Below are 25866 nucleotides of genomic sequence, written 5' to 3' on the forward strand. Positions count from 1 at the left end.
TTGGAACCAATTTTTATACAATTTATGAACAAAAACGTGGCAAAGGAAGCATAATTACTAAGAGTCATAGTGTAGGAACAGAACTGGTACCAAAGACAAAATAAGTGGGTACTTCGGTTGAACTTTTTGCACAGGAAGGTCAACTATGTACATGAAACTCATTTTGGAGTCCCTAATTTCTTTCTCATCATTTTTTCCGATTATAAGTAATTTGGAACCAATTTTTTTACAATTTATGAACAAAAANGTGGCAAAGGAAGCATAATTAATAAGAGTCATGGTGCAGNAATAGAACTGGTACCAAAGGCAAAATAAGTGCGTACTTTGGTTGAACGTTTTGNANAGGAAGGTCAACTATGTANATGAAACTCATTTTGGAGTGCCTAATTTCTTTCTCATAGTTTTTTCCAATTATAAGTAATTTGGAACCAATTTTTATACAATTTATGAACAAATAAGTGGCAAAGGAAGCATAATTACTAAGAGTCANGGTACANGAACAGAACTGGTACCAAAAGTAATATAAGTGGGTATTTAGTTGAACTTTTTGTATAGGAAGGTCAACTATGTACATGGAACTCATTTTGGTGTGCCTAATTTCTTTTCGTCATTACCACTTAAGCCAATTTATTTTCATTATTCTTTCTACATAGAACCATGTATATACAATATTTCATAAATCTTGACAACCAAATTTAGTGCGACTGCAGTGCAAACATTTTAAACATTGATCATTCTAATTTTCAAATTTCATTAACAATAAATGTAACAACTACTTTTCTTTCAACATTCTTAAGAACAAATATGTACAATCAACATCAATACATATTGTAAGCAAAACATCAATCGCATTGCAAAAATCCTTATTCAACAACATCTACATAAGGCCTAAATCTTGCAACACTTCATCCCTCCGCACATTGTCCACATCCAAGATCCAATCACAGACACACTTCTCCCTAACCTGTTGCAGTTCCTCCTGCAAAGAGATAAATGCACAACATATCAATAAAATGCAACATCTTCTATCAAAGCTCCCAATAATGAAAATTTGTATAACTTACAGTTCTTTAAGTGGGCATTGTGTTGCCTTCGTATTTCTCAACACCATCCCACAATTCCATAAATTTCAAAACAATAACTCCACAATCATATCTACATCAAACAAAGTCCAACATACAAATAATGTTATTTAACATATCAATGAAACAATAAAATTTTTTATTTGCAGAAATAAACATTAAAAACTTATAAGTTTGGTTGGCTTGGAGTGTGCAAGTGTTGTACCTGCAACGTAGTTGACCTGGTTGTGCAAAACATTTGCATGAAGTCCCCACTTATTTTTCCTTTGCTACCACTATAGTTTCTGCACCATGAGTTTTTACAAAAAATGGTTCCTTGGACATGAAATTGTATATAAATGGCATAATAATTGTGTCGAAAGAACTAAACCAGTAAATGGTCAAAAAAATTAGAAAAAAACTTCATACTTTCCACCTAAAAACGTCACGAACCACTAAATCTTCTACACAATTTCAACCCACACTAAACCATACTTTGAAAAATGTCCAAAAAACACAACAACACATAAATGCCCTAACAAATTTAAACAAACTAAACCAACCTTTAATGTTGGTGGCGGTTCCAATCAAAGCTTGCAACGTCGCGGGTCACCGGAACGAACACCACTTCGTCACGCGGAACTCTGACAGACCACGCTTGCATCGACACATTTGTTGGAAGAGGCAGGTTGGCTGGGTGGGAGGGAACGAGACTCACTCTATGGTTTACTTTCTCTCTCTAAGCTTGGGTTATCTCTCATCTTGTCTCATATTCAAATTCTGAAATGTGAAAATGAACTTCCCCATTTTCAAGCTTTTCCCCAATTCTAATTCCACATCATTCTTATTTTTAATTTTTTTTTCCACGTGGACCATTTACATTTTGACACGTATCCCGTGTCAAAATGTTGTCAAAAGTTGTTGTTCATATATCATTTTCCTATTGTTATAAATTGAGAAAATGGACCTCACGGTTCTTTCTAATAGATAGAAGAATTAAAAAATATTTTTCTTTTTATATGAATTGCTCTTAAGGCCATGTGCTTGTGTCAGACTGTACGATGTAGCAAATCTTTGTTGTTTTCTGCTGCTATGAGATATTCCAACCATTATATTGTTTAAATATTGATTATTTAACAATAAAGATTATATAGCATGTCATTCTTTTAGGTCTATCCAAAAATCACATCCAAGTGTTGTGTTTTAAAGTTCAAGTCATAGCAATACTAGTTAATCAATTCTAGAAAAAAAAAAGTTTTTTTAACAATACTTTTTTTGACGACTTATCCTCAATTATAGTTAATTTTCGATACGACAGCTACATATTTTGTTTAAAAATTAGAATCATTCATCCTTGCAAAAATACCGGTCAGTGAGTTTAACTTTTTAATTGCATATAAGTTATATTTGGTGAAATAAGATTGTTAAAATATTCAATTTAATACTGCTAGAGTATTTTTTTTTTTAATATTCAATTTAATTTATTTATTTCTAAAAAGTTGGAACATTTTGTCTTGGAGTGGACAAATTTCACGTGAAGGGTCAGGAGTAAGCATAAAAAAAATTGAATTTGTATGACCTTATATAGTTGACTTTATTTCTTTACATTTAATTATTTTATCGTAAATGGAAAGATCATGGTTATCCTTTTAGTTTAATATGAATTAATATTTTTTTTCTTCCTACAAGGATATTATCTATTTATTAGCATGTTGTTTTTATGTGGAGAAAAATATCCTTTAGTACTCTTTACAAGAATTATTATTAAAAACTACATATTTTTATATCAACCAGAACTTTCTTATCATAATAGTGTATTAGGTTTATATATATTCATCAAATAACATTGTGGTCTATAAATACCCTAACTCATATCTTACTTCTCATAAAGCAAATAAACGATTAAGAAATGTTGCTTGAAGCAGTAGCTATCCTCTTCATCGTACTGTCATTCATTGTTTTCGTGTTTCAAAACAAACATGATGGGAGAAGTGCACCAGGTCCCAAACCCTTGCCAATTATTGGTAACCTTCATATGCTAGGAAAACTCCCACATCGAACCCTTCAATCTCTTGCCACAAAATATGGTCCCATAATGTCCTTAAAGCTAGGGCAGATCCCAGCCATAGTTGTTTCTTCCCCACAAACTGCAGAACTGTTCCTGAAAACCCATGATGTTGTTTTTGCCAGAAGACCCAAAACCCAAGCCACAGCACTTCTTTTTTATGACAGCAAGGGTATGACTTTTTCTGAGTATGGTGCATACTGGCGCAACGCCAGGAAAGTGTGCACTCTGCAGCTTCTGAGTGCCTCAAAGGTTGAGATGTTTGCTCCTCTGAGGAGAAAAGAGCTGGGAGTGTTGGTGAAGTCGCTGAAAAATTCTGCAGCATCAGCTGAGGTTGTCGATCTCAGTCAGTTGCTGGGAGAGCTTATGGAGAACATCGTGTTCAAAATGGTGTTGGGGAGTGCCAAAGATGATAGGTTTAACTTAAAATTGCTGGTTCATGAAGTGTTGAACTTGATTGGACTATTCAATCTTGCAGATTACATGCCCTGGTTAGGAGTGTTTGATCCTCAGGTATCAAATTCAATCACATATCTTGCAGCTATATATAACTTGTTTCATAACATATGATGAACTGGTGCAATAATGTATGCAGCCAAATGATGAATAAACCTATAAAAAACTCAGTTTTAGTATCATAACTCATTAATTATATATTAGAAAAAATATTTTAATAAATCAATAAAAAAAATAGCATGTATATTGTGTAAAAATATTATAAAAAATCTATATTAACATTATAATCTTCATTCCTATCATCTTCATCGATTTTCTACAAAATCTTCAACCTTACGTTTCTTTTATCTAATTTCTCTCTGTCCCACCCACCAACTATAAACCACGATATGTAACACCATAATAAATTAAATTACATGTTCTACTATAAACTTACGACATTTAAAATGTTAATAGAATATATTTTAATATATATTACTAGAATATATTAATTGGTGTAGAGAGACTTTTCTTTGGTGCATTTTAATACAAACTTTAAACCGTTTTCATTTATTATATTTATCATTTATGTTTATTACTAGAAGCATTAAGCAAGTGTTTTAGTTCTAATAGAAAATATTATTATTTGCGTTTACTGCTCTAGTTATTGTTTCATATATTTTTTGTCTAGTGTAGTTCACAAAAAATTGTTTATACCTTGTTCATGCTAGTGTTTATTTTACTTAGGTGATCATATTTTTTATTATTGAATGAAATTATCTAACTCCATTAATAAACAAACCAAAAAGTTTGTCGCTCATATCCGTACAAAAGAATATTATGAGCAATATCTTTTCACACCCACCAAATACCAACCAATTTACAATTCACTTTTAGGATTGTATGATTATTAAACAAATAATTTTTTTCATTTTCAAAAACATAAAAAATAAAATAATAAATATAAAGTGAATGTAAAAAAATTTATTGGATATAAAATTATATTTCTTGTTACTTTTGTTTTACACACATGAAACATTTGAGAAATTATCATTTTACGTTTCACTAACCATTTGACAGTTCAATTTTAAGATAATATAATCATTAAAACTATTAAAGTTTGGCATAAATCATGATTAATTCACACCTATCTTTTTCTTTTTCTATATTCAACTTTACAATTACATAAATTATTATTTTAGTAACTAATGTGTTTTAGAAACAATGATGTTAAGGTTTATTTATTTCTTATACATGCAACAATTGTGCAGGAAATAACAAAAAGATTAAAGAAAGCATCAAATTCATTTGATGAGCTATTGGAACAAATAATCCAAGAACACGAAAATAATCCATATGACGAAGATCAAAATCGCAACATGGACTTTGTGGATATTTTGTTGTCACTCATGCACCAACCCGACGATGTTCAGAATAACGAAGACGTCATTGATAGAACAAACGTAAAAGGTATCATAATAGACATGATAATTGCAGGATTAGACACCTCTTCCACAACTGTAGAATGAGCCATGTCACAACTCTTGAGGCACCCAACTGTCATGAAGAGACTTCAACAGGAGCTAGAACATGTGGTCGGAATGAACACACACGTGGAGGAAAATGACTTAGAAAAGTTGTCTTATTTGAACATGGTGGTGAAGGAAACACTAAGGTTACACCCGACTGCACCTTTGCTATTACCTCGTGAGTGTAGAGAAGATGTAACTATTGATGGTTATTTGGTAAAGAAAAAAACAAGAGTTATGGTGAATGCTTGGGCTATAGGTCGAGATCCTAAAGTTTGGGACAAGGCTGAGATTTTCGACCCTACAAGGTTTGAAAATAACAACGTAGATGTTCGTGGAAAGGACTTTCGGTTTTTACCATTTGGGTCGGGTCGAAGAGGGTGTCCTGGGATACATTTAGGTTTAACCACTATTAGTCTTGTTTTGGCTGAATTGGTGCATTGTTTCGATTGGGAGCTTCCATTGGGCACGTGTTGTGATGAGTTAGACATGGAAGAGATATTTGGACTCTCCACACCAAGAAAGAAACATTTGCTCACTATACCAGCTTATCGACTCGCCATTTAGGTTAAGANAGGGTTGATTTCAGTTTCAATTTGAGACATGTGGCATATTTTACAATATGATAAAATAATTTGAACAATGATTTTGTTTTTGGATTTGAGTGATTGAGTATTTCATCCATTCAATGGTTTAAGTGTAACTATAATTGTTTGTCCTGAGAATGTGAGAATATAGATTTTCTGTTTGTGGTTTTGGAATTGTAAAATAGATTTATTTTAACTTACCTGCCTGAAAAAGTGGAGGAATATAAACATATTGCTTATATGAAAACAACATGACAAGATGTATTTATAAAACAAATATTTGAAAACATTGTATTATTTTTATATACTCTTTAAGGGAATTATTACAATGTCTTGTAAGAACTAAGCACTTGTTGTGTTTATATTTAGAAGTTAATTCAAACATATATATTGATTAACTCAATGAAGTTAAAGATTTTAGACAATTAAACTCGTCTAGTCTGATTGACTAATGTTTTAATAAAGAGTGGTTAATAATACTTATTGTATACTAGAAGTAGTTTGTACTTGTTGTAACCTGGTGGGTTATCACTCTATTGGAGGGTATAAACTGTATGATCCCAAGTCTTGTTGGTTATCACATTTTGGTTTTTATGAAAAATTTTCCATCTTAGAATGAGTTCAACCTATCCCTAGCAGTGATATGAGAGCCAATATGAGGCTACTAAATGTTGACCTTACTATTCACCATTTCAAAGGCATATGTTGACCTTACTGATGCACCTTTTAACTACTGCAGTTTAGCCCAAGAACTACTGCAATTAGCTTCTCCCATTTCTGTTTCCCATCAATAGCAATGGTTGAAAATTCTAAATCTTAATTTCTGTTATCTAATGGATTTTACATTGCAAGGAACCGTAGAAACTCTCACACCAGAAAACTTATATTTTTTTAATTTTGTTGATTTTGGGAATTGTATAATTTTGTATTGACAGAGCATATGTCTAGTATGGACTTATTACTGTGTATGTGCTGGTTAGGAATAAGCAGAAATCGTAGACCAGACAGATCAATCAAAAGCAGGAAAAGGTCCTCTCAAGAGTATGAATGGATTAAAACATAAAAGTTCTCATGGATTAAAAAACACTGTATGTAAAATATACTTAAAAGGACGTTTTATTTTCTTAATTCTAATTTTAATTATTTAAATACACATTTTATCAAGACGAGTCATTTATATCTAAAAGTATAATTTTAATCTTTTAATATATTTTAACACAATCTCTATTGCAAAAATTATTACACAAAATCCTCGTTGTTGTTAATGTTTTCAAAATATAAAAATATTTTTTTATTTTATAATTTAAAGTTTCATATTTGATGTTATATTCTAAGAAGGAGGTCTTATGATTACCGATATATTTTATTTTAGAAATTAAAATAATACAATTATGACATTCAAATATTTGAGTTAAAGAGATTAAAAAATTGGACAGCTAAATAAGAAAGAGTTTAACCACAACCAGACCTACAAAAATATTTTCAAAGTGATAAAAACAAAACAAAACAGAGTAATACTTTGAATAAAAACAATAAAAAATTCTGAGACAACAATTACAGCAACATTTTTCTAAGGTGGTTATTTCTTGGTGCTTGGAAGGAACCTTCTTCTGAGTAAACAGAGTACTGAACACGTTTTCTGCTGCTAAGATAAGAGTAACTATCGATTGACCAAGTCCTGTCTGATATCATATGACAGAGTAGACTAAAGACTGCTTGGTATAGCTACACACATTTTTCATTCATCTCTTACCTCTCTCTTCATCTTCTTCTGCTGCTGCTGAGATGGAAGATGATCACTTTCCTCAGATCAAAGGTGTTGTTATAATCTCCCTTCCACCCCCAGATAACCCTTCTTTGGGAAAAACCATCACTGCTATTACTTTCTCTGACCCTTCTTCTCCTCAACCCTCACTTCTTCAACAACCTGGCCAAAACCTAACAAACCTCAATGATCACAACAATACTGATCCTTCCCTTCACTCAAACCCATCTAATACTCAGCTTAGTTTTTCACTCAGAACACTCTTCCACGCCACCCCAGTGAAGCTTTTCTCCTTCTTTGGTGCTCTTCTTTTTGCTCTCTTTCTCTATGGTTCTGTTTCTTCAACCACCACTCTGGAACTGAGTGGCCCCAAGAATGATGGTGATGATGATGCCAAACCCGGATCATATTTTTTCCCTCTGTATCCTAAATTTGGTGTTTTGGGGCAGAAGAACATGAAGCTCCAATTGGGGAAGCTTGTTCATAAAGAAAAGATTTTGACACAAACAAAAAATAGGGTTGGTTCTGAGGTTGTTGCCGTTGACTCTTCTTCGGTTTTTCCTGTCAGTGGCAATGTTTTTCCGGACGGGTATGATCAAAATCGTTGCTTTTCCTGATTTCATTGTTGGGTTTACGAAGAACAACAAAAGTAAAATTGAAGAATTTAAAAGTTTCTTTTTTACTTAGTGGTTTAATAATTAATATAGAAGCTCTGCTTCAGCTTTAATTGCAACTGCATCAGCAACAGTGTTTCTGTAATTACACTACTACTGTTATAAAATTCAGAAAGAAAGAAAAATGGTTTTTAGCCATTAATTTCTTTAACTCCCATTATTATAGTAGTACATTTCCTTTTGTCCTTTTGCATATTCATTACCAACTGTATTCAGAATGCAAGAGCTCGTTAAAGGACGAGATGAAAAGAGAGGCATAGGTCAAATTCGGAGAGAAGAAATGTATTATTATACGTTGTGTATGTGCGTATTTGGTGAAAGGCAATACAATGCTGGTGTAAAGATACATGTTATCAAATGTACATAGGGCAGATTGGATGCTTTTAGGTAAAAGAGATCAAATATAGATGTATGCTTTTGTCATTGTTAAAATTGGTAGGGGTCTCAGTGTTTGATATTTATCTGCCCTTTTTTTCTTGTGGACCTTATTATAATGGCACATCCGAGCTATTTGTATGCAATAATAATATTTAGTTAGCGTATAAACAAGAATAGGGCAATTGTATGATAAGCCAGGAACTAGTGATTTTTGGTAACTCCTTCTCTGATGTGATGACTTAGCAACATGTTCTTCCTTGCAGATTGTATTTCACTATTTTACGTGTTGGAAATCCTCCAAGAAGTTATTTTCTTGATGTGGATACAGGGAGTGACTTAACCTGGATGCAGTGTGATGCTCCTTGCACAAGTTGTGGAAAGGTATACTTTGTTATTAATCAAATATCAATTCACCTCAGGTAGATGTGTGAAATATTTATATAGCACCTGTTGCCATTTTTTATGTATGTTCCTGTGTCAAAGTAAGCTGATAAGGTAGAAAATGTCTCTCAACAACAGAACTATAGAGCATAGATGTATAACTTAGATAGTAGATGTTTATGAAATTTTGCCTTGGTGGATTTTTGTGATTGGAAAACTGTATTTACTTGAAGTATAAAATTAATACAGGGAGCTCATGCCCTATACAAGCCCACAAGATCCGATGTAGTATCATCCATGGACTCTCTCTGCTTGGATGTTCAGAAAAATCAGAAGAATGGGCATCACGAAAGTTTGCAACAGTGTGACTATGAAATTGAATATGCAGATAGGAGTTTTTCCTTGGGAGTTCTTATTAGAGACGATCTTCATCTTGTATCTAAAAATGGATCCAAAATCAAGCTAAATTTTGTTTTTGGGTATGAATCCCTTCTTTTTTTGCAGCTCTACCTTTTTCTTTTGGCAATAATGTATTGTAAGAAATTGATGATCCATTCAATGCTATACTTTTTTATTAAGGTGTGGATATGATCAAGAAGGCTTACTTTTGAACACATTGGCAAAGACAGATGGAATCATGGGACTGAGCAGGGCAAAAGTGAGCCTACCTAACCAGTTAGCAAGTAAAGGGCTTATTAAGAATGTGGTTGGTCATTGCTTGAGCAATGATGAAGTCGGTGGAGGTTACATGTTTTTGGGTGATGATTTCTTGCCATATTGGGGTATGACTTGGGTACCAATGGCCTATACCCTTACTACGTGAGTATGATTTCTTAATTAAGAATGTGATTATTCCCATTTAATTATGAAGCGAGTTTGATTTTCTTTTGTGAAACTGTTTTCATTTGAAAATGTTTTTATGTATTCTGAAACTGTGTTTTTCCTGATGCCGAGTACTATTCTGATGTTTGCTCTGATTCTTCTCGTGTGGAATGCACTCTAATCTACAGGGATTTATACCAAACTGAGATTTTTGGAATAAATTATGGAAATCGGCAACTCAGTTTTGATGGCCAAAGCAAAGTAGGAAAGGTGGTTTTTGATAGTGGCAGTTCTTATACATATTTCCCAAAAGAAGCATACTTGGATCTTGTTGCTTCTGTGAGTTTTTACATTTATCAATCTGGAACCATTTTGTAAATTTTTCTTGAGTCTGTTCATGAACACCACAAATTCATTACTTATACGTATTGGTGCAGCTTAATGAAGTTTCTGGGTTGAAACTCGTTCAAGATGATTCAGATACTACTTTACCCATTTGCTGGCAAGCAAATTTCCCAATCAAGTAGATAAACTACTCAATGTGCAATTATTTTTTGCATTTGTAATGTTATTTTTATAATAACTAAAGTAACTTAATTTGTAAAGCAGTAATTACACAAGGTGAAATGACACTATTTAGTTCTAAAATCCATGTTACATGAATGCAGATCTGTCAAAGATGTCAAGGATTACTTCAAGACCTTAACTCTTCGGTTTGGAAACAAGTGGTGGATTTTGTCCACAATTTTTCATATACCTCCAGAGGGTTACTTGATCATTAGTGTAATCCTATCTTTCTATTACAACTTTTGTTCCAACTGATTTAGTTACTGTCATTCATTCTAAAAAACTACCTTTTTGCTGCAGAACAAAGGGAATGTGTGCTTGGGTATCCTTGATGGTAGTGATGTAAACGATGGATCCTCAATTATTCTTGGAGGTACTCTCATCCTTATGAAAACCTGAAAGCTTACAAATAATTTCTATTTTTTTAATATCTCCAATTTATCTTACACTACTTGACTTAGCTTATAATCTTTGTATATTTGTGTTTAATGTGTTTGATGATGAATAACTCAACTGGGGTGATTTTTGCAGACATTTCATTCAGAGGATACTTAGTTGTGTATGATAATGCAAAGCAGAAAATTGGTTGGAAGCGAGCAGACTGTGACATGTCAAGCAGAAGATTGAGAAAGAAAAACAGTTTTATCCCTGATACCATGCTATAATTCACTCTAAGGAAAACAATATAACTTGTATTATTTAGATCCTTTCATGCTAAAATCTAAGATGGCATCCACGAATAAAACAGCCAATGTAGAGTTACACACAAAATATAGGAACTTAGAAGAGTAATGGATATAATAGCTTATTTTATACTCCAATCACTATTTCACTATTATATCCTTTTTTTTTTTTCTAAATATAAGATTCATATAACTATTTTTTTTTTTTTCAAAACTTTTAAGTAGTTGATGGATGGAGAGAGGACATTGATAGTGTAGTTTTAATATTTAAAATTAAAGTCTATTTTTTTAAAATTTTCATGGAAAAGAGGAAGAGACGAAATATAGTGTTTACTGCTTGTAAATTAAAGTAATTTAAGATACTTTAATAGAAAAGTAATCAATAGAAAGGATAATTAAAAAAAGGGTCTTCTATAAAATTATAAGATTAATGAAAATATAAAACCGAATGAAAAATACTTAAAGTATATAAAAAAGTTCTTAACTGAAATAATGTAAGCAGTTATAGTATAGACCAAATTTATAATTTAAAAATATAAAAATGGAAATTACAGAAAAAGTAAGAGATATATAATTTATTATTTAGTGTATATACGGGTCAGATACTAGAAGAAGGAAAATAATAAATAGTCTTCTTTATCCAAACCTGCCAAAAACAAAATTGAGAGCGAAAGATCAGACTGCACCCACCACTAACAATGACGGAGCCGCCGCCGCCTCCGCCGCCGAATCCTCCGGTACCGCCACCGTCACAAACCTTATCGCCGGAAAACGACGTCGCAATGTCTCCCCAAAACTCCTCCGAAGACCCAGACTCCTCCCTCCCCACCCAAATGACTCCCGAGCCCGCCGTTCCGGAATCCCCAGACTCCACCACGACCCGACAAGACCCGGTTCCACCGCCGCGAAAACGTCGCCGTCGCAAGAAGTTCTTTACGGAACTCAACGCTCCGTCCTCCACTCGCCGAAGCGACGTAGCCAAGGACTGCGACGTGGAAGCCCTAATAGCGATCTCGGTGGGGTTCCCAGTGGACTCGTTGACCGAGGAAGAGATCGAAGCGAACGTGGTTTCCACCGTCGGTGGCTCCGAGCAATCGAACTACATCGTCGTCCGAAACCACATATTGGCGCGGTGGCGGTCCAACGTTTCTGTCTGGTTAACCCACGACCGGGCCCTCCGGTCAATCCGGTCGGAGCACAAGGGTTTGGTTGAAACCGCGTACCGGTTCCTCCTGGAGCACGGTTACATTAACTTCGGCCTCGCGCAAGAGATAAAAACCCTAAAGCTGAAACCTTTCGATGGGTCTGATCGAGGAACGGTGATTGTGATCGGTGCTGGGTTCGCGGGTTTGGTTGCAGCTAGACAATTAGTGTTTATGGGGTTTAAAGTCGTGATTTTGGAGGGTAGGACCCGACCCGGCGGGAGGGTCAAGACAAAGAAGATGAGTGGTGATGGTGTTGAGGCTGCAGCAGATTTCGGTGGGAGTGTCCTCACTGGTATAAATGGGAACCCTCTTGGGGTACTTGCTAGGCAATTGGGTTTGCCATTGCATAAGGTTAGGGATATTTGTCCTCTGTATTTGCCTGATGGTAGGAGTGTTGACCCTGAAGTTGACTCTAGGGTTGAGGTTTCGTTTAACAAGTTGTTGGAGAGGGTTTGTAAGCTCAGACAGGCGATGATTGAGGAGGTGAAGTCGGTGGATGTGCCATTGGGGACGGCATTGGAGGCTTTCAGAAGGGTTTACAAGGTCGCTGAGGATAAGGAGGAGAGGATGCTGTTGAATTGGCACCTTGCAAATTTGGAGTACGCGAATGCAACTCTCATGTCCAACTTGTCGATGGCGTATTGGGATCAGGATGATCCCTATGAGATGGGGGGTGATCATTGCTTCATTCCAGGGGGGAATGAGACATTTGTTCGCGCATTGGCAGAGGATCTGCCGATTTTCTATGGGAGGACTGTGGAGTGTGTGAAGTATGGGAGTGATGGAGTGGCGGTTTCTGCTGGTGGGATGGAGTTCAGAGGGGATATGGTGCTTTGTACAGTGCCATTGGGGGTGCTTAAGAAGGGGAATATTGAGTTTGTGCCTGAACTTCCTCAGAGGAAGAAGGATGCTATTCGTAGGTTGGGGTTTGGGTTGTTGAACAAGGTTGCAATTTTGTTTCCATATAATTTCTGGGGCGGGGACATTGATACTTTTGGTCATTTGACTGAGGATTTGAGTATGAGGGGTGAGTTTTTTTTGTTCTATAGCTACTCCTCGGTGTCTGGGGGTCCGCTTCTGGTGGCTCTTGTTGCTGGGGAGGCTGCAATTAGGTTTGAGATGATGTCACCGGTGGAGTCTGTGAAAAGGGTGTTGGACATTCTGAAGGATATTTTTAATCCAAAGGGGATTGTTGTTCCGGAACCTGTTCAGGCGGTGTGTACTCGGTGGGGGAAGGATCACTTTGCTTACGGATCTTACTCTTATGTTGCTGTTGGGTCTTCAGGGGATGACTATGACATTCTTGCAGAGAGTGTTGGGAATGGAAGAGTGTTCTTTGCTGGAGAGGCAACTAGCAAGCAATATCCTGCAACTATGCATGGAGCGTTTCTCAGTGGAATGAGAGAGGCTGCAAACATTTTGAGAGTGGCAAAGAGGAGGTCTTCCATACCTGACACATCAAAAAGTAACATCCAGGAGGATGATGATTTGCACAAACTGTTTTTGAAACCTGATATGGCATTTGGTAGCTTCTCTGCATTGTATGATCCAAAACTTAAAGATCTTGATTCCAGTTCATTACTGAGGGTTAAGATTGGAGGTGCTGGCAATCTTTATCTCTATGCCTTGCTCTCAAAGAAGAGGATCATTGAGTTGAGTCAGGTGGAGGGGGATGAGAACAGGATGAGAATTTTAAACCGCAATTTCGGGGTGAGTTTAGTTGGGAGGAAGGGTTTAAGTGGTGCGGCTGAATCTCTTATTGGCAGCATAAAACTGTCTAGACACAACTTTGATGCAGTGGAAAATTGACTTACGGCTGGAAAAGCAGATTCTTAACAGCATCATGGAGAATAGAACTTCCTTGATCCTGTTATATTATTAAACTTAGATTCTTCAGAGATCTAATTAGATTCTGACCAATTTTCCACGTGTTACCTTTTTTTCAAGGATGTTCCACAATGAACAAAAGCAGTTAGCAGTACTGTTTTCTCTTTATGATTTTGAATGTAAAAATGTTAGGTCGAGTCTGGTAACTACTAAAACTCTTCAAGAACTAGTTCAAATAGTGAATTAAAGATTCAATGATACCCCAAAGGGTGGCTTAGATTTCTTCTTGGACAGGTCATTTATTTTGAAATGATTACTTTGTCCTTTATATTTTATAATAATTATAGTCTTTTAAATTTTTTTCTCTGGAAGTCTTCTTTTTATTAAACAATTTGAAGTTTTAAATTAAAAGTTTGAAAAACTATTTTTAAAATATTTAATCTAAAATTATAATTTCAAATTCTGAGTTTGTTAATTTAAAAATAATTAGTATCCCTTTTATGTTCTGATAAAAAATAGTTGACACTGAAAACTTGAGAAAAGAGAAATGAGATGTAAAACGTAACTGTCGTCTCTCCTAATGTACAGGAACAGCAGACATTAATTAATATGGCTTTCAGTTATGAGACACATCAACAAATCAGCAATCAATCAAACTATATCTTACTATAGTTGTGCATGTGTGATGTCTCTAATTTTAAAATATACATTTCAATACCTTCATAACTTTTTTTGTTTCTAAATAATTACTCATTTTTCTTTTGTGATAAATAAATATCATTTTTTTTATATATTTTAATAAATTGAGATTACTTTTCTTGTTATACTTTAAAATGTCATACTGACTAAGATTTGAATAAAATTATATAAATAAAAAATAATTTTTAAAATAAAAATTCTTTTATAAATAAAATAAGAAAAGTGAGTATATATTATTAAAAAAATACAAAAAATAAGTTTTGTTTATTAGAGTATGAGAAATGTTTGTATATTTAAAAGTTTAAAAAATATATAAATTATTTTTGTTAAAAATATAACAAATAAATAATCATTTTAAAAACCGAGAATTGTATATTATTTGTGTAAGTAAATTTTTTTCTTATATCTTGTATTCATATTAATTTTTCAAACTTGACAACTTTATTTAATTATTATCATGTTTAAGTTAACATTTTGATTACCATTAATATTTCATACTTGCATGAACTTCTTTAATTTTTCAATGTATCTTGTATTAATGTTATCTATGATGTATATTTGAATTCTAAAATATAATTCAAAATGTATATCTACATTTAAAATATATTCTAAATTACACGATTAGAAAATACATATAAATTATTAAAAATTAATAATTTTATATTTATGCACTCTAAAACACAATGTCTAATTTTTTTTTTTTATTTTCAAATAGGACGATTTGAAAAATATGAATCACTCAATCCAAAAAATTTAAATCACTGAATCTAAAATCTTTGTGCGGAATTATATAGGAAATTATTAAAGCATAGAAAGGAAATGTGAATTACAAGAAAAAAAAAACTACCCAATTAAGAGTTTAAGTTTATATGGTCACCGAATAAATGTAAACCTAATTGCCCACTTTTTTTACATTAGCTACTGATATTTTAGAATGGACATATTTTAAGCAGATAATGAATATATTCATTGTATTGGTAAATCAAAATTTCATACAAAATATGTTCACATTGGTAAATCATAATTAGTGGTCATCAAAACCGATCTCACCTCCGGACAATGTTTCTTCACTACAAAGAACCTGGTAATACTGATAAAATGAAAGCAAAGCAGGATCACCACAATGATATGTGATACAAAAGATTGAGCAAGTTGGCGTGTTGCCAATTACACAAGAAAATGTAAATCTTATATAAAAAGAAAAAGAAAGAAAAACTAACGACAGCAGGCAGACTGATCTAGCTAGACATCTTGACTTGATCACTAGATTGTAGTGCTTGAGAGGCGAAAAACCTAACATCAACATCTGGATCCTCACTCAGCTCAACCAGACAGGGACGAATGGTATTCTCAACGACCTTCATTATTCAAACGATAATTTCGATCAGTAATTAAAGAGACACTAAAAAAAATATGCATTGGGAGAGGGCAACCCAACAGTCTTCTATCAAACAGTAATGCATTTCATATCATTCCTCACTGTCACAAGCTTTATTGAAAAAAACAAACTATAGTCTATTGAGAACAATTGGGACAGAGATTTTCAAGTGATAACATTGCCATTTACCAGTACCAAGCAGTCAGCTTAGCTTTCAACCAACTAGTTTTGTAATCCAAGCATTTTCCACAAATAATTAGTTTGAAATTCTTTATATAGTGATAAAGTCAAGAAACAACCAATTCAAAGTAGCATAAAATAAATTACAACAAAAACTAATCTGGGCCTCAATATTTCTGAACCAAATTAACACATAATATGGCTCTCCTCGGATTAATTTTCAAAATACTAGATTTTTTAGTTTAGAGATCCATACGGTATTGTAGTCCAAGTAACATGTGATGGAGGCATGTTAAAGATGAAACTTTAAATGGAAGCTACTTACAGACTGATCAACAATTGGGATGAGAGACTGCAACACTTTGGCTACATTGAATTTGATATTAGGTACCCTGCAAGACATGTTATGAGTATTGGCTCAAAGGGAGATACACAAAAGAAGTAAGGACTACACAATTTTACCTATCTTTTGATGCATTAATGACCAGAGGGAGAAGTTTTGAAGAAGTAATCTCCGAGCCCAAAACAGGAGCCAGTAGAGAAATTGCTTGTAGGATCGTCATCCGATACAGATAGTGTGGATCAGTAACCATGTCCAAAACCTGCAAAGGATACAGTAGTTCATTAGATAATAGCATTCAGGACATATTTTTCTAATCCTTGAAGTACTAAGAAAAGTGTCTACTGAAACAAAATTTCCAGCACACATTCTACAAGTAGATAGAATAGAATCTTTCCCCAGTCACTACCGAACCCAATTCAAAATCTAGGGTTTCTTTAAATGATATAAACCTTGTTTTCCTTCTCCCAATGCCTTTAAAGAATGTAAGACTTTCCCTTTTCTTTTCACTTTAACCTTTTAGCCCTGTGTAATTCCTTTTGCAGCTCGCAAACCAATTCCAATAGTTCGTTTCATTTCTAGATATCGTGTGCTTACTTTTCCATTAACATTATTTCTAAATCAATATTACCTTGCAATTTTTTTGTTTTCTTATTAATCTATAGTTGATTACGGGCTTTCCGCTTATGCTAAGATGTCAATACCAAGAAACCTATATTAATTTTAATTGATCTTTAAACAAATTTCATAACCTAAGCAAAATTGGCCGCAGATAGAATTCCTACAAGTCAAGGTAAACATTAAGGATGTTCTATGATATCACTGGTGTAGGAATCCTTTTCTGTAGTTCAAGCTAAAACATACTGAAAATGTAGATTAACAAACTAAGTTTCTGTTTTCAAACCTGGGGAATAATGTGTTGCATTGCCCAATCCGGTCCAAATTCTTCTGCTAAGCGTTTGATGTTATTTGCGGCCGCATCACGGATTGAGTATACCTACAAATACATGAACATACATTAAAGAAATTCAATATAACACAACGAGTCTATAATAAAAAATACTAAAATAAGAAGCAGAACGGAATTGAACACCCCTACCCCTAGTAAAAAGGAATGAATAGTTGTCTTCGTGACCAGAAGAGTTTTGAATATTTTTTTATAACCGACTGGGTGAATGAAAGATTCAGTTTAAACCTTCCATCAAACATAAGACTTGTAATCTTTATATTAAACATTAAGTGGTATTTTCCTTTTGGGTCTTTCTACAGTCAATCCTAAACCACCATCAAATTGAAAATTAAACATAAAATAACTTACACTAACTTTTGCTTATTCTTTTCGCCCTCTAAAATTAAGATATGTAAGTAACACCAATTTCTCTTCTTTTTCCTTTTCATGTGAAAAGAAAAGGCCATGTTTCCAAATACATGTCAGATATAAGCACCATAAAAAAAGCCAAGCACTGTAGTAGAGTTTGACCTGACTTGTTTGTTTATTTAAAAGTAACGTATTAAAGATAATAACGAGCTTTAAAATTATAGAAAAAATCACATTATTATTATTATTATCACCATCATTTTGATTATCAAAAGAACTTCTTAAGAAAGACAGAAGGTACTACTCACTACAAGAGGATAGGATATCCTAAAAACCTAATCCAAAAAATGATCAAAAGGAAAACATAAAAATCAAGAACATGAAACATGTATCAATACATATCAATCTCTCTGAAGAAGTATAAAAAATAGTTCTCCTAGAAAGTCCTTTAGACCACAAAGAAGTTAAGTGTACAACCTATCCCAAATCCTTTGGGCATTTCTTTCCAACCAAATATACCAAAAATGGAGCACATTGAGCAAACCTAATCTTCACCAACAGCGCCGCACAAATTCCCAAAGACATGTAATTCTATCATTTTTTTTTGCTTAAACATACAAAATATTGCATAAACTAAACATTTGTTTACCAAACAATACACACATATATAAGAAATTTATAATAACATTCCTAAAGCTCAAGACAAAATAACTTGTTTTCCATAAAATAGACATAAAAAGTAAGATTAGAACCAATTGAAAATAATTGCACTTGCTTCACAAACCTTGTCCTTTAGCCATTGCATGCAAAGAGCACCGAGCTTATCATCAAAAAACCCAACACCCAATTGGCTTGCCAATAAGGGTATATATTCTATGATAGCAAGTCGAACTCTCCAGTGCCGATCCTCGGCAAGCTCAACAATAGCTGGCAACAGAGACTGAGATAACAAATCGATACCAATAACCTGCAATCCACGTGTAAAATTACAAGCTTCTAAGAGGTAGTATATGAAAAATAATAATTTTGAAACGTACATAGCCAATCTAAAAGAACGTTGAATTTTAAGCCACAAACCTGATTCACTTGATCAAGCTTGCTGATAATATTTAGTCTGACATCAGGAAATTCGTCTTTCAAAAGAGAAAGGAAAATAGGCAGGAGTTGCTCAATTGTTGCATCCTGCAACCACCACATAATTATTGGAAAAGCAAGAAGGCACGTAAGTTGAATTGCTTTTAGCTAGGAACAGTATCAAGAGTTAAGGAATAAAATCAAATATTTTTCCCAACAGAGCAGAGTATTAGTAAACAGAAACAAACGTGCTAGTATGAGGAGATGAAAAACAATAAAGTGGAGAAAATAGGCAGAGGTCCAAAAATAAAGTGGAGAAAATAGGTAAAGGTTTCACTTTTCAGTTTTTTATATTTTGTACAGACCAGAATATTATTAACTAATTTTTTTTTTCTATAAGGGGATGGCCAAAGTTTGGAAAGCAAATAGACCAAATCCTGCCAAAGGCATGTATTGTAGAGATACAAAAGTATGCCTATTTCACCTCATGCGGCATGATATGTTTATGGATAGTGATAAATATATAACCTGATGTTTAATGCCACTGCAAGTGATAGGTGGAGGATCTAGAAAATTTAAAGTGTGAATGGGAACGAAACAATACATAGGCACAAAAACAATCTACTCTTAACATTCATATCAATAAAAAAAGTAATGATATTGTATAGAAATGTGATCAATCTATTAGTCAAGAAGGAATAAAGAAATCAAGACCTGAATGAATTATCTGATTCGAAAGATAATTCTTGCCATTTTTTATGAAAAGGGAATTAAGATAAAGAGAAAAGCATAAATAACAAACCATGATCTTAAACTAATTTGTACATTTAAAAAAGGATAGTTTCCCCCAAAAGCAAAATTCTAACTCAAAAATAACTATGCAAGAAAAAGGTATATAAAATTGAGTTATCTGAGCAATAGCCCAAGCGATTGAGGTTAGATGGTGAATAGATCAAGGGCATAAATTTATCTCATGGTAATAACTCTAACATGTAAAATAATTTTATTTTTTCAAAATCTTTATTCAACTTATTGATTAGTGAGGGCAATTTAAATATATAGTAAACCACGAAATCATATTCTAATAGAATTAAGGTAGATATGGCAATTGCCCCAAGTTATAATAGGATAAAACATATCTGCCATGAGAAAAAAGCATAACAAAACATTTTTAACTATTGATGCAAATGGGTACGAATTTTGTAATTATCTAATGTATTGTATAAAAATGAAAATACAGTAATTAGGGATATCATGAGCAGTATAATTTTGTAGCCCTTACTCAATATGCCTCTGGCTTTAATTATAAATAAAAACCTCCATTGTATAATCAAGACACATGAATTCATTCACATTACCTCTCGTTTTTCTCTCCCATAACAATTAAATACTTAAGTCACATTTGGAAAGACTTCCTTAAATGCTAAACCATCTATTCATATAATAACCTAAGTCGTATGATTTTCTATCCCTTTTCAAACACTTCCGTAGACACATTTGTAAATGTCCTAATTTTATGTTTGTATAATTTAAGAGCTTAGAGAAAGCCTCATACCTTCCCCAACACTGGTGCCATTCCCATTATAACGGAAGCCAATGCAGAGCGAACATGTTGAGATGAATCGCTTGATAGCTCCTATATTAGGTAAACTTGATCGATTGTAATTGAGTTATTATCATAAATTTTAAAACTATAAGAGACCCAAGGTAACTGTATACCTTCACACAGGGTAGAATATGCTGAATGGCAAGTTCAGGACTTAGAATGCGGGAGAACTTAGTTACTTTCCCAGCAGCAGCAATACGTACTTCAGCCTCATTATCACGCAGCAGCCTAACATAGGCAGGAACCAATTCTGACCTACAAATGCATCACATTTATATAAATAGTCAACTTGAATCTATGAAACAAATACGTTTTAATTTTTTAAATAATGTCATAGATTATAAAGAAATTAACATGAGGTCATAACTTGTATACATTAAATCATGAAGCATAGTAGTTTTTTTAACCAAATGAAAAATGTTCAGTGATTAGTAACACGGACTTTCAGATAGAAGACATAAATGGTTACCTGGTGGGATCAGGACCAACAGCTTCACATAGCTCGTATAGTTGATTTGCAACCATGTAACGAACACGCCATGACTTGTCCTGTATAAGAAGTAATTCAACTAAGTAAATGTGACAAAAACAAACAGAAATTCACTTCAGAAAGTTGGAAACAACACAAGCCAGCAAAAACCAAATTAATTTTTTATTTAGTTTTTTGGCTTTTGATATTGAGAACACGTAAAAAGGTTCTTCAAAATGAGAAAAAGGATGGGACTACTAAATATGAAAAGCGTGCATACAACTAACTAACAGTAAAACCATAAAAGAATACAACTTCTAGAGACCTACATCAGGATTAAACTAATTCAACTGTCAAATAACTCCTGATGCAATTCATTACTACTCACAAGTCAACAAACTCGTGTCATGCGAATTCAATATGTGCTAATGAAGTGGTGTGGGGAATGTTATCACCCTAGCAGGTCCATTTCCAACTTTAACCTTTTAATTTGAATTAGTTTAAGATTATCATTCTTCCACCAACAAAGATCTAGGTACAGTGCATCATATTCATACAGGTTAGATGCTCAATATAATTTGTATTTACACAAGTGTATGCTTCAAAAAGTAATAAATAAGCCACAATCATGCCGAAAACAAGTAGCTATCAAGGGTAAATAAAGAATCCTTTCATATAATATTATTCAACAAAAACAAAATACTTTTCCCACACCGTTGTGTTCTGTCCAAAATCGAGTCTTTATAGAAGTTATTTAGATCTAAATTATTTTTAATGGTTTATGAAGTTTTCTCGCTCTTCCTCTACGTTGTACTAATAGCCAGTCCTCCATTTAATCAACTCTATTTCTGCAGCTTCTATTGGTCTTCTTCAACATGACCATACTATCTTTGGTGTAATTCTACATTTTTTTTTCTAAGAGGTGCTACCCTCGCTTTCTCTCTGTTAAGAGTAGAGTACTGAGCATGTGTTTAGCATGCTCGAGCTATGAGGGTAAATGTATCCTTTGCACTGTCTCGTACTACATTTTACTACTACTAGGAACTAGAGCTTAGCTTACTACACATAAATAATATACTATAACCACATTGAGACAAGTTTCTCTTATTCACAAAGTTAAATTTAATTCCTAATCTTATGTATTATTTGATGTGCATCCTCTATTGTTTATTATCATGTCAGCAACACTAAACGAAGCCCATGTTTGTACTATGGCTGTGTAGTAAGTTGTCACTTAAGTCTGAAAGAATATTACAAAGCACCAAAAATAAATAGTTTTGCAGTTAAGTGTTTGCTTTCCATCCCGTACATCCTTTACATTAGAATAAAGAAATTTGAACGGATAATATTTTTCACGCACTCTTCCTGTGAAACAAAACAAATTTATTTGCATAGTGTACATATGTTTGGAAAGGGACAGACCAATAATTAAACTTGTATTCAGCCTATCGATATACTCTTACATATATAGTTAACTAAAGCAATCCAAATGTCGAATTCAAGACATCCCTTGGATAAGTGTTGGCCACAAAATGGCTATGGAAGATATATCTCTACATATATAGAATTACTATTGGTCAACAAACCTGAGAAAAATTGACTATGACAGGAAGAATATGTGCCACACAATCCTGAGGCTCCAACAATTTTCCTAGAGCTGCACAACCCTCAACAGCAAGCAGCCGAACAGAATCTTGATCTGAAAAGAACAAGGGTCAAGAAATCATTGGTTAATACACGCAACTCCATCCAACCAATCAACTTAAAAAATAGACTAAAATAACTATTCCACAAATGACCATAATGCAATAAACCTGTATTTATTTCTCCCATTAGTCAGTCTAATATACTGACTCAAACAAAAACTTCAGTATGCCAAGGTTCCTGATAATATTATAAGGAAGAATGATACAATTGTTCTATTCATGACTAGCAGTTATGTGAATTTCACTTGAACAGTTCCACCATCTGGCGTCTTCCTAATTAAAAATATTATCACTGTTCCTTTTATTGCAAAGATCAATAACAAAAGGCAATCAGTGAAAGTCTGCAAGTGTCTGCAGTTATTTATAAACAGTTAACATACATATTTCACCTTTTATACCACGATTTTGGACTAAGAGGAAACTAAGATAAACAGAGATCAAATATGAAAAGTTGAGAACCATTAGACTGTTACAAAATATTTTTTGTATTCTAGGGTCTTTACTTTCATGAATACCTTTCAGATTAACATCACGCATGAAATAGTTGAAACTTGTCTACGACTCCAAAAATACCTTAATCAGATGCAATCTATTTTGCTTTCAGTTTGTTTTTTGTTAATCTTGTGAACTTAAATATATCTAATTCCCAATCTAGACAAGGTTATTATAGACAAACATAAATCCCTAGAAGAAACAGATAGCCTGAGTAATGTCATTCACAGCTAACAAAGTACGTGGGTCCTCAACTCATCTAAGCAGCAAAATTTTTGAGCTATATACAATTACAAACACTAAAACTGTTTCCTCTATCCTACTATTATATAACAGATTAATGATGAGATGCTGGAATTCCCCGCATCATCTTCACATACCATCTTGTGTAAGATCCTCAAACACAGACATGATGTCTGATTTCAAGTGAGGAGCTTCAACGGTGGCAGCAAACTTTCCCAAGTTTGTAGCAGCAGATCTCCTAACCATCGGCATATCATCTTGACAGAGTTGGCCATATATGGCTCTCAGTTCAGTCTTCACCACCTCCGGCGCACTAGGGTATGCAATATGGAACAAGCCGCAAGAAGAAACTCGTGCTGTGAACCACTCGCCAGCAGCCAGCCTCTACAACAATGAAAATAACAAAAACAATGAAACCCACTCAAACCACAATCAGACTCATAATATAATCCTATTTAGATAAATTCCTCGTGAGCGAGTAAAATGAATTGAGGCCTAAGCTCAAATCAACGTATGCATTTAATTTTCAGAGAAATTATTTTCGTTAACTTCTCCGAAACCTAAGCGGCATCATTTGATTTTATAGCTTATGGAAAACTCACTTCAAAGAACTTACAATGAAGTTTATACAAACAAAACCTAAAATGATGAATAAAAACGCAGTGCAACTATCTATATGTACTACCTTAACTAAAGGAATGAAGTGTTCAACCAAATCCTGCTCCTTCATCTGAGCCCCAATCCTACACAGCGACTCCACCGATTTGTCTCTGACGCAAGTTTCCTCAACCGTGCAGAGCGTCTCCAACGGAGGAAGAAGCACGTTGGCGTGTTCCACGCCTCCCACGTAGGGAATGAACACGCCCAATTCTTCAGCCATTGCGAGAAGGACTTCATCGTCGTCGTCGTTATTCTCGCTGAGAAACGGAATCAGCTCCTTCCGCGTTCGCTCCTCGCCAAGCGCCCGCGCGATCGTGGAGAGCCGTCGGATCGAGTTCAGCCGCAGCTGAATATCCTCGTTCTTCAGCTCATCGATCAATACGGCAATCGGATACAGAGGCTGGTCCACCATCGCCATGTGGTTTCACCGGATCCTCAAAAACTGCAAGGATCGGAGATCAACGATTCACTCGATTTCAATTAAGCAAAAATTCAAAACACAAAACGACAAAAGGAAAGAGCGAGAGAGAAACAAGAAATCTACAATACACTGCTTGATCTAAAGCAATTGAGCCGTAGTTCGAAGAGAAATTGAAGAAAAAAATGAGAAAAAAAATGAATGAATGTGCTGCTGTGGCAGAGAGAGAGAGAGGGAAGAAAGAGAAGTGATGTTGTGACACCTGAGAGGGGATTTGTTGAAGGACGGAGAGGAATGGGAATGTAGCGCGGATCGGATCTGCCGTTTGGATTGAGAGAAAATTGGTTTTATAATTTTCCCTGGAATTTCACCATTCTCGAGGGTGTAACTGCTTCTTCTCCTTGTATTGTTCATCATTGGCTGCAAATTTCTTCTTATAATTATGAAAAAAAAATATATATTATAAAAGATTGTAGCGTAAATATGATTTCTTCTTTAGAATAATTGAAATCAAACTACAAATAATATGCACTGTCAATTAATTCTTCTATTGTAAAAAAAAGGTTTTAAAATTTTTAAATTGTTTCCTTTTTAAATTTATTTTTTGTAATGATATTCCTGGGTTGGATTGTAAAGACAAAGTAATCCATACGTCGAAAAGAATTATAATATATATTATTATAGTTGTAGCAAATTTTTACTCTATTGTTATTGCGAGTAATTGAAAAGAATGAAAATTTAGAATAATTTACGACTAATAATTGTAATGATAATTGGTACAAAATTTTAATAAAATAATTATAAATACTAGGATTAAATATGTTTTTAGTCCTATATTTTGGGACGATTTTGGTTTTAGTTCTTCTTTTAAATTAAGGCTGGTTTCAGAAACAGTAAATAAAGTTAAGAAAAATTTGATAAAAAAAGACTAAAACCAGAATTTTCTAAAGTTGAAGAAGAAAATTATACCAAGAGAGACTAAAATCAAAATCGCCCCAAAGTATAGGGACTAAAAACATATTTAATCCTAAATACTACTATAGACTATCACAGAATACGTAGATGATATTCAAATATTGTCAATAAAAATATTATCTAAGTATCATTATCCTAATTGGAAACAAGAGTATTTTAATCAATTATTTTTTTTTTATTTCTATTTCTGTTAGGGATTAATATTTTGAACTGAAGTAATAATTGTTTGAGCTTAACTTTTATGTATTGGGTAAAAAAGAGAATTTTCATATTGATAATAATTATAGAAGTTAACATTTTCATACGATAATTTTTGTTGTTTGCATGAG

At 33.7% G+C, this 25866-nt stretch overlaps 3 protein-coding genes and 1 pseudogene across 5 annotated transcripts; 3 read left to right on the forward strand and 1 right to left on the reverse strand.

Moving 5' to 3' along the window:
• The first annotated feature begins 2922 nt into the window (after positions 1-2922).
• LOC111240497 lies at positions 2923-5850 on the forward strand (annotated as a pseudogene).
• A 1448-nt stretch (positions 5851-7298) lies between these two features.
• LOC106773472 (aspartyl protease APCB1) lies at positions 7299-11085 on the forward strand. The gene is made up of 9 exons (XM_014660181.2): positions 7299-8031; positions 8758-8875; positions 9125-9354; positions 9455-9694; positions 9886-10036; positions 10135-10220; positions 10366-10480; positions 10565-10637; positions 10796-11085. Exons 1-9 carry the CDS (start codon positions 7463-7465, stop codon positions 10927-10929), a joined length of 1716 nt encoding a protein of 571 aa, XP_014515667.1. The 5' UTR covers positions 7299-7462; the 3' UTR covers positions 10930-11085.
• Positions 11086-11518: 433 nt separating this feature from the next.
• On the forward strand, positions 11519-14133 carry LOC106760635 (lysine-specific histone demethylase 1 homolog 1). Its single transcript, XM_014644382.2, has one exon. The coding sequence runs from the start codon at positions 11646-11648 to the stop codon at positions 13959-13961; it is 2316 nt and encodes a 771-aa protein (XP_014499868.1). The 5' UTR covers positions 11519-11645; the 3' UTR covers positions 13962-14133.
• A 1488-nt stretch (positions 14134-15621) lies between these two features.
• Positions 15622-24972, reverse strand: LOC106772024 (serine/threonine-protein phosphatase 2A 65 kDa regulatory subunit A beta isoform-like). Of its 3 annotated transcripts, none has more exons than XM_014658150.2 (13): positions 24825-24972; positions 24170-24586; positions 23622-23868; positions 22630-22742; positions 21044-21123; positions 20688-20829; positions 20524-20604; positions 18972-19076; positions 18679-18861; positions 17481-17573; positions 16699-16838; positions 16562-16628; positions 15622-16036 (listed from the first exon to the last, which is right to left on the reverse strand). In XM_014658150.2, the coding sequence occupies exons 2-13, from the start codon at positions 24560-24562 to the stop codon at positions 15917-15919; spliced, it is 1764 nt and encodes a 587-aa protein (XP_014513636.1). In that variant the 5' UTR covers positions 24563-24586; positions 24825-24972; the 3' UTR covers positions 15622-15916. The 3 variants fall into 3 exon arrangements, with proteins under 3 accessions (XP_014513636.1, XP_022638976.1, XP_022638974.1); XM_022783255.1 differs by having other exon boundaries at positions 24689-24825; XM_022783253.1 differs by lacking the exon at positions 24825-24972 and having other exon boundaries at positions 15622-15768; positions 15899-16036; positions 24170-24562.
• Positions 24973-25866: the final 894 nt, after the last annotated feature.

This window comes from Vigna radiata, chromosome 1, assembly GCF_000741045.1.
Source record: "Vigna radiata var. radiata cultivar VC1973A chromosome 1, Vradiata_ver6, whole genome shotgun sequence".
Lineage (NCBI taxonomy): Eukaryota > Viridiplantae > Streptophyta > Magnoliopsida > Fabales > Fabaceae > Vigna > Vigna radiata.